Below are 10,096 nucleotides of genomic sequence, written 5' to 3'. Positions count from 1 at the left end.
CACCAATGGTATAATCACCACCAATGGTACAATCATTATACCACCAATGGTATAATCACCACCAATGGTATAATCACCACCAATGGTATAATCACCACCAATGGTATAATCACCACCAATGGTATAATCAACCATTACTGCCATTATTACCATCACTTCCACCATCTGCACAACCATCACCACCATACCCACCACTATCTTAATGTCTGTTTCACCATACTAACCTTGGTCGATGGAGTTCTCAGTACAGTCTCTTTCAGTGTAACACACATGTATCATATTTCTGAGATCCCTGTTCTCAGATCTCTCCCTCCCCCAAAAATAAGATGGTCCCTAAACAAAACATTACATATCACCCCCTCAATCTTGCACACGCACAAAAAAAAAAAAAAAAAAAACATACTTTACAAACAAACAAACTACTTACTTTTAACAACAAACTTATAGATAGCTTCACAAGCATGTGCCTGTACATCAGCTTCAGAACTGGCAAGCATCAGAACAGCTGTACCAGCTTGCCTACTTTCAATCAATATTGGGTCAAACTGAAACAATAATTTGTCACAAATTAATTATTTCCCCATTTGAACTCCACATATGTAAACAGAAAGGGGTGAGATTTAAAATGTTCAAATGACCCACCACCACCACCACCAAAGCTCCATGCAAATGCTGTCTTGCTTCCACAAATAATGAATTTGTAATACAGTAATAAATTTTTATTGAAAAAAATATGAGTCTTTAAGGATTTTGTTCAAAGTAAATTTAGTTGTAAATATATTTTCATAGGGAAGTAAGATTATTAAAAAGCAATGAATATAGAAAAAAAGTAATTTATGATTTTAGGAAAGAGATATGTTGGATAGAAAAGTTAAAAGTTAGTGATATGCACAAATTAAAAATGAATATCAACTTACAACATCTTCAGCTAGAAGCTTGTCTTCTTTCTTTCCCTTTTTTACCATACTGAAGATTTATAAAAAAAAAAACTGACTGAAAAATGAAACATGTAGCAAAGAAGAGAGTATGAATTACTGAAAAAATATCTAATTAGTTTTCAAAAACCAAATAAAACAAGAAATTTAACATAATATGTATGTATGTACACATGTATTTATATACATGTGTCTGTGTGTGCATGTATGATGGTACATGGCTTAGTGGTTAAGGGTATTTGGTTCATGATCAGAAAGTCATGAGTTCAATTCCTGGCAAGGCACTTTATTTCACTTCATTCCTGTCCACTCAGCTGGCAAAAATGTATTTCAAAGGACCAAACTGGTCACATTTTGTGTCATGCTAAATCTCCTCGAGAACTACGTTAAGGGTATGTGTGTCTGTGGAGTGCTCAGCCACTTACACATTAATTTCATGAGCAGGCTATTCTATTGACAGAGTCAATTGGAAGGCCCGTCTTCATAATCGATGGAGTGCCAGAATGCAGTATATATATATTCGGTCATCCCATAAATAATTTTCCTGTATGAGTCTCATTTTCAAGGCTGTAGTTTCCAGCTCAGAATTTCTGGAACCACCATTGGCACTGGCTTATGCTTCTTGTCCAGCCCCCATATACTGCATTAATATTCCTCACACTTGTTGCCTTTATTGAACTCATAAAGCAAAATATGCCAAATATACTCCTTTTTAACCTTCATTATAGCTTTAAAAAAATAACAGTTAAAATCGAACTGCACTCTTCAAAACTTGCACTAAGAATAAGCAGAAGTTAAAATTACTACCTGCTTTTATAGCAAGTTGATGCAGGTAGTTTATCCCATCCCCCTCCAACTTTTAGTTCATGCAATTGTAAAAACTGCATTATTTATGGGATGCCCCAATATATATATATATTGATTTAGTCATTGAACTCTGGAAGAGTGTAGTTGAACGAAGCTCCCCCAGTACTTATTTTTTTAATCTGGAACTTATTCTATTGGTGTCTTTTGCCAAACCGTTAAGTTACGAGGACATAATCAATATTGGATGTCAGACGCAGGGTTGGGGAACACACGAAAAGACACACACACACACACACACACATATGTATGATGGGCTTCCATACAGGCATTAGTCAGTCCAAGACTATAGAAAAAAATACTTGCCCAAGGTGCCGTCAAGTGGGATTGAACTCAACGGTTCAAATGTTTTTTATATATTGTCTTTCATAATCACACTAGCTTTTGTTGTAAATTTATTGTATTACCTTGAGAATTTGCTCCGGTATGTGCTTGATAGATACATACATTCGTGTGTGTGTGTGTGTGTGTGTATTCTTATTAATATTTAGCAGAAGCAACAGAGTGACTCAAGGTCCGAGAGTTTCGTGTGTTGGCACTTAATAAGAATTTAGTGCGTTGACACTATTATTGATAAGCGCTAACGCACGAAACTCTCAGACTTTGAGTCACTCTGTTGCTTCTGCTAAATATTAACAAAAATGGTGAAGGTAAAGAATACGCACATCATCCGTTTTCGGAGTTTAGGGTTAGGGTTACGTCGAAAACGGGTGGTGTGCGTATTCTTTACCTCCGCCACAAAAATATACATGTACTCATATTTTAAGTTCTATTTTGTTTTTGTTTACCTCACCATACCTATTTGTACGTATGTATGTATGTCCGTACATATGTATGTATGTATGTATGTATGTATCAGGCACATGTCCGAATGTGCAAGCAAATTCTCACAAAAACGCATATACATATAAACAGAAAGGGTGCAGAGATAGAAAGATAGACTGTTCCTGACGTTAACAAGTTCACTGGTTGTGTTTTTAACCCTGAGTTGAAAGGAAACCTGTCATGAACTGCAAAAATAAATGAAAAATAGAAATAAAACTAATGATAATATTCTTACTTTATGTAATGTTGTGATTTATGTGGCTACTGAAAGTCGGCGCTGTTTTATCCGTCTGATGTTACAGTGATTATACAATACTTTGGGATTGACCCACTCTGCAGATTAGGAAAAAAACACATGCGTTCAATGTTATTGTTGTTGTTGCCTCTGACAACGGTTGCTATGGGATAAAATATGCACGCGTGTATATAAATACGTGCGAGGATCGAAACCCTTTATTCGTTTATTTAGTAATGCTTGCTTATGAGTTAACAAGGAAATTTCCTACGTGGTCGCTCTACCTCCGACAAATAGCAGCTAAATATCCCTGAAATCATTACTCACCGCTAATTAATTAAGGAATAATATATCGAATATTTAGTTTTTGAAACCAATGATTCATAGAAACTGTTTATAGGAGGAAAGAAAGTGGAAAAATAAGAATTACGTAGGCAATAGCGAGATTTGGAGAGATTTAAAATACGGACAAAATAGGCGCGAGCATGGCTAAATAGTTCGCAACCACGTAGTTTCGAGTTCAGTCTCAATGTACGGCACCTTGAGCAAGTGTTTTTCTACTATGGCCGTGGGTCAGCCAATGCTTTGTGAGTGGATTTGATAGACGAAAATTGTGCGGAAGCCCTTTATATATAATTTGAGACAGGTTATAGACCACCGGCAATAGTGGTCTAAAGAAACGCTGTGAAGCTAAGGCCTTTATGGACGTGAAACCTTGGGTAACCCCATAGACCGGCCATAACTATCGTTACGTAGTTATTCTATTCTATAATTTAGAATGTGCTTCTCTTTCGAATTTATGATTTACTGACGATTCGTTGCCAGTACCACCTGACCGGCCCTCGTGCCGGTAGCACGTAAAAGCACCCACTACACTCTCAGAGTGGTTGGCATTAGGAAGGGCATCCAGCTGTAGAAACTGCCAGATCAGACTGGAGCATGGTGCAGCCATCTGGTTTGCCAGTCCTCAGTCAAATCGTCCAACCCATGCTAGGGAGGGAAGCGGACGTTAAACGATGATGATGTTGATGATATATAAGCGCAGGTGTGGCCCTGTGGTAAGAAGTTTGCTTCTCAATTACACGGTTCCAGGTTGGGTTTATTAGTTGTGTATAAATAACGAACAACAACTTTTGTACAATTAACAGAAGTTTTATTCATTGCACATAGAATTTTTCATTTTGGTCTTTAAATGATGAATACAAACAATAATTTATAATTGCAGTTATGACAAAATAGCTAGTTAGTGCAACTCCATGACTACACTCACAATTGGAGAAATATCATGTTAAATTCAAGACAGCAAATCTGTAGCTGCCAACTTCTCAGTTGAATAAGCAGTTGTTAAGACAACTATTGGCATGCCATTTCTGCTCTGGTTGAAAAACAAAAATGAGAATGTTGTTTTCATAGTGGCGGCCTCCAACATTCTGAAGTTTTAGCACAAAAATTCACCTATTTATAAGCCCCATTTGCAGAATCTGGAAGGTTCTAGAAGGTTGCATCACATGACGGCTCAATGCTGATTGGTCAGTTAATCAGCCAATCACATGAAACAGTTATGGCTTTGCTATAACTCTTGGTAATTCAGTTTCGAATCTGCAACAATGATGAATAAAAACCAATTCCAACAATTCAGAAAATATGGTGTCAAAAGGGTTAAGCATTAATTGACAATACAAACTTACAGAAACATTAATTTCAATCATTTTTATTAATTTATTTATTTTGGCATATCAGAAATTTTAACAATTAAAGATTCTGACCATTAGCTCTTTTAAAACCATCCTGCATGAAGCTACACCTGTTTGATACAAACTTCCAGTTTTGTTTTGGCTCTTTTGATACCAACCCACCCAAGTTCTATCACACAAAATTCCCATTTTAAAGAGATCTAAATTAAAACCTTCATTCAATATTTGATGCTAATTTATGTTCCAAACACCAGTTTAATAAGGATCAAGATATTTTACTAAATTCTACATCATTTCCAAATTTAACTGAAACAAAAGTAGTGTATTTCTACAGAAACATGGTCACAGAAGTGTTAAAATGGTCTAAATTAAAACCTTCTTATAAATTCTCAAGTTAATTTGTTTCAAACATTGGCTTAATAAAGACCAAGATATCTCGCTAAATTCATCCTTTTTGAAATTAATTGAAACAGAACAGTTTACTAAGTTCTTCATTATTTTCGAAACTAATTGAAACAAAGCAGTGTATTTCAAGAGAAAGATTGTAACAAAAATGGATAAGGAAAGAAAACTCAGACAAAATAAATCTTTTGAATTTAACGTGCTTTAATAAGGATTATATAATGTTATATATATAGTGACAGACTATATGTTTTCTTTTCTTTTATTGTTTAAGAATTGTCACATGAGAAAATTTCTTCAAAAAGTTTGTGTAAATTGTTGTTGCTGTTGTTCTTGTTATAGTTATATCTGAAGCACAATCATCCAGTGGATTCCAAGCTGTGATTTTTATATCCCATTGCCAGAATCATTGCATTGTGTTCTCAACTGAACGTTCTCACTTGCTTTATTTCACTACTGCCTCAGGAAGAATCATTTATTTTGCTTGAAGATGCATGCCTGATCTGAAATGTCACTTTCATGGCAAAATTATACAGTATGTGTATACATATGAGTGTGTGTGTGTATATATGTGTATATACATATATATATATATATAAAATATATATATATATATTTCACTTAGACATTGCGATACTAATAAACCAGGTGTAGAACTCAATATACATATGCTTCACAGTGATGTCTTAGTCAAGTACAGAGTGGTAATAGGAAAATGAGATGACAAAGGAATAAATAGCACTTCATATTTGAGGCTCTGATAAAGCTATAAGGTGTTACTTAGGCACCTAACTATGACTCCACTGGATCTTATAGCAGAAATAGCTATAAGCTAACAAAATTCATAAGATTATTATTTATTTTGTCATCTCATTTTCTTATATATATATATATATATATGTGTGTATGTATGTATATTATATACACATATATATATATATGTATGTAAGTAAAATATTTTTTGAATTATATTTTAATTCTTCCATTTTTCTGTCAGTCACAGCCTTCTTTGGTTTGGAATACATTTTTTTAAAGTGGATAGGGGATACAATTTTATGGTGTTCATCCTTAGAGTCCATGTGAATAAATGAGGACTCTAAATGTCTAAGTCGTGTTCACTCATTCATACATGAAAGTTTCTTTTCATTTAAGATTATTAATAGGATATGCTAAAAACCACTGAAGTTTTAATTAATAATCTAATAATTTTAACAATCAATCATTCAAAAAAATGACAAACAATGTCATTATATTGTGCCAATACATTGAAAGGTTGGGTGTTTATTTTAACTGTTTAAGATATTCATTTCATCATTTAAGAATGAATTTAGATGCCAGACTCAAAGAAATGAAGTTCATGATTATCATAATCATCGTTTTAATGTTCACTTTTGTATGTTAGCATGGGTCAAATGAAGTTCATTGATGCAGATTTTCTATGGCTGGATGCCCTTCCTGTTACTAACCCTCACTTGTTTCTAAACAAGATAATATTTCCCCATGTCTGGACATGTTTTTACAGATTGGAAATGAGTGTCACCACATGTATGACAGAGACACTCAGTTACAACTATCGCGTAATGTCAGAACAAGGAGACACAAGCACACACATGGGTATACTTATATACACACATGTGATGGTCATCTTTCAATTTCTCTCCACCATACCCACTCGTAAGGTTTAAGTTGACCCAAGGCTATATACAAAGTAGAAGACACTTGCGTATGCATATATGTATGTGTGACTTAGTATGCGAGTTCATACTTCCCATCTTCACTGGTTGTAAACAAATCCTATGTAGTTCACAGCAAAAGAATGTCAAGACTTCTTAACATGTTGCATTATCTTTGTAAACAAAAAGTTTATTCATACAGAGTTGTTTGTTTCCGGTTTTCTATGTAAAGAATGTCTGGGCTGTTTATCGTTTGATAAACTGGGAGATTATGACCTCAGTTGGAAACAGGTGCAGACTGGCATTAGAAATCTCTGCTCCAACATACTTTCACCTGGTTTTCCCATGCAAGCATTGAAAAGAAGTTATTAAAATAATGATGATGATGATGATGATGATGATATAACAGCTGAGTTGATCATGCTCAAGTTTTGTTGTTGCTAAGAAACATTGGCTTTTTTATGTAAAATAATTTACATACTTCTAATCTGGTATCTAAAATTCATTATACAGGTTTAAAATGAGAAAATAATACAAAACCCCATTACATAGGCATAAAACGATGACAAATTTTTGTCATGGTTTTCAGATTGATTAAAAATTATTAGTTCATTAAAAAGATAGTAACTTTTGGTACATCTTTTATAATGTTTTAATTTTTTTAAAAAAAGCCTTTTTGATTTCCAAAGGAAGCTCTTGATAAAACCTTCATATGAAGGTTAACAAAATGAGGTATATTTTTTGATAAAGCAGAGAACTGTCTTTATTTAACTCCACCTTTTATGCATTAACCACTATTTTAATTGTTATTCCATAGTTAAATCAAGAGTGATCCAATATATATCAGACTATTATCTCAGGAAAATTATCAACTGGAAATTACAGTTTTCCAAAATCTAAGAATAAAATTCAAAATCAGTTGCCTGCGAAGCAAAGCTTATAGCAATCACATATCTGAGCATATTTTTGTTCCAAAACTTTACTGCATTTAATAATTATTTTCTTCCTTTCTCACATACATTTTTTTTTATTCATATTAACAATATGAGAAATGTCCAATTATTCTTTTATGGAAGTCAGCATTCCATTCCAAAAGAACTTCCATGGAAAAGGCAAATAAGAAAAAAGAGTTACAGAATTTACTATGGTCAAAGAATAGATTCAACTAAAGTGATTAAATTAAAATATAGATTAGTGTATTTTCATTTCACATTAACAGATCAGAAATTTAACATTCCTAAGAAATGGTCTCTAACAAAATGGTAAAAGATATACCAGTGTGTAGAAGAAATATTTGGGGAGTGATGCAAAACATTAAATAAAAAACAATATGGTTTTTTTTGTTAATGTTAAAAATGTCATTCCTCTTGTATATATTATGCTTTTTAAATATATATTTTTAATTTATTTTTTGATACAAATGTGAACTTAAGGTAATAGTTTATGTCTCTGACTGCATGACACAAATCTTTGCAGACACAATGCCCTATTTTCCTTCCAACATGTGCATAAAAGATTCATCTGCAAAGAAAGAATTTAAAAAACTGGAATAGTTGACATCACAAATTCAGCTGTTCAAATGAAAAACATCTTCATAAAGACATAGCCAAAGCTGTACTTCGCAGATACTCTTAACCACACACACAAAACGATGTAACAAGACCACAACCAAGGCAGGGATACTTTTCCATAACTACAAAATATTTTAACTCTAAACAGAAGCTCTCAAATCCTTAACAGGTGAACTACTGTTTCAGTCATTCTAGGTCACATAAAAATAGCATTGTTCACTTGATAAGACTATCTTTCACTTAACAACACTCAAACATCCTTTTTAACATTAAGCTGTGTCTTATTTTTTTTCTTTTTACTGATAATGTTGGTAGCTATTCCACTTATATATGTATATACACACTTCTAAATTCACCTCTTTTTTCGTCGTTCCTAATGTTCCAGCCCCAGTGCCACACTTTATATATTACTGGAACAAACTTCGACTCTGGTTTTCTCCTTTACCACTAATAATGCAAATGAACAATTAACCTCATGTAATTATTGATTTCAAAATTTGGTAACAAGATCAGAAAGCTTGTGGGAGGGATTAAGTCAATTATATTCAGTGTTCAATTGGTAGTTATTTTATTGACCTCAAAAGGATGAAAGGCAAAGATGACCTCAACAGAATTTGAACTCACAATATAAAGATGGACAAAATGCCATTAAACATTTAGCCAGTGTGCTAATGATTCTGCCAGCTTGCTACCTTAACCTCATATAATTATTTTTAGTCCTTAATTTAGGGAGGCTTGAAATAACAGTCCCCTTCTTGAGACAATATACTCTTTCTACTATAGAAACAAGGCTTGAAGTTTTGTGGGAGGAAGCAAGATTATTACATTGACCCTATTACTTGATTAGTACCTATCTTATTGTCCCTGAAAGGATGAAAAGCGGAATTTGAAGTTAATAATGGTTTCAAATTTTGGAGGAGGGAACTAGTTTATTACATCAACCCCAGTGCTTAGCTGGTACTTATTTTATCAACCCCAAAAGGATGATAAGCAAAGTCAACCTAGGTGAAATTTGAACTCAGAACATAACACAGTAATGATTCTGTCAGCCCAACACCTTAATAATAACTATTTCTAATTTTGGTACAGGGCCAGTAATTTTCAGAGGAAGGGTTAGGGTCGATAACATCAACCCTTGTACTTGACTAGTGCTTTATTTTATCAATCCCGAAAGAAGGTAAAGCAAAGTTGGCCCCATCAGGATTTGAACTCAGTATGCAAAAAGCCAGAACAAATAATGCAAAGCATTTTTCCACTGCTCTAATTATAATAATAATAGTTTTGAATTTTGGCACAGGGCCAGAGGGAAGTCAATTATATTGATCCCAGGACTTATTTTATTGACACTGAAAGGATAAGAGACACAGTCACCCTCAGCAGAATTTTAGCTCAGAACGTAAAGACAGACGAAATACCACTAGGCTTTTGTCCAGCATAGCTAATGGTTCAGCCAGCTTGGCACCTAAAAATAATAATTCTTTCTACAATAGGCACACGGTCTGGAAATTTGTGGGGAGGGGGATAGCGGATTACATCAACCCTGAAAGATGAAAGGCAAAGTCAATCTTGACGGGATTTGAACTCAGAAAGTAAAGACAGACAAAATACTGTGAAGTATTTTAACCAGCATGCTAATGGTTCAGCCAGCTGGCTGCCTAAATAATAATAATTTCAAATTTTGCTACAAGGGCAGCAATTTTAGGAGAGGGGAGGAGTCGATTATATCGACCCCATTGTTCAATTGGTACTTATTTTATCAACCCCAAAAGGATGAAAGGTAAAGTAGACCTCAGCAGAGCTTGAACCTAGAACGTAGTGACAAGCGAAATACTGTAATAATAATAATAATGATCCTCTCTACTAAAGGCACAAAGCCTGAGATCCTTTTTTTTGGTGG

The 10,096-nt window shown here is 33.9% G+C and overlaps 1 protein-coding gene across 2 annotated transcripts in view; it reads right to left on the bottom strand.

Annotated features, from left to right (window-relative positions):
* The window catches only part of LOC106872666 (armadillo repeat-containing protein 3), a 28,870-nt gene extending 25,844 nt beyond the window's left edge, over positions 1 to 3,026 (bottom strand). Inside the window, exons 1-3 of one of the 2 annotated variants that reach the window (XM_014919729.2) lie at positions 2,860 to 3,026; positions 918 to 993; positions 428 to 545 (exon numbers count right to left, since the gene is read on the bottom strand). In XM_014919729.2, coding sequence (XP_014775215.1) covers positions 428 to 545; positions 918 to 965 — 166 coding nt within the window. In that variant the 5' untranslated portion in view covers positions 966 to 993; positions 2,860 to 3,026. The remainder of the gene's footprint in view (positions 1 to 427; positions 546 to 917; positions 994 to 2,859) is intronic. The other variant, XM_014919731.2, reaches the window with a different exon arrangement.
* Between the last annotated feature and the right edge of the window lie 7,070 nt (positions 3,027 to 10,096).

This window comes from Octopus bimaculoides, chromosome 13 (genome assembly GCF_001194135.2).
Source record: "Octopus bimaculoides isolate UCB-OBI-ISO-001 chromosome 13, ASM119413v2, whole genome shotgun sequence".
NCBI classification, from domain to species: Eukaryota; Metazoa; Mollusca; class Cephalopoda; order Octopoda; family Octopodidae; genus Octopus; species Octopus bimaculoides.
The sequence above is the reverse complement of the archived record's forward strand: the minus strand, read 5'-3'. Positions and strand labels throughout refer to the sequence as shown.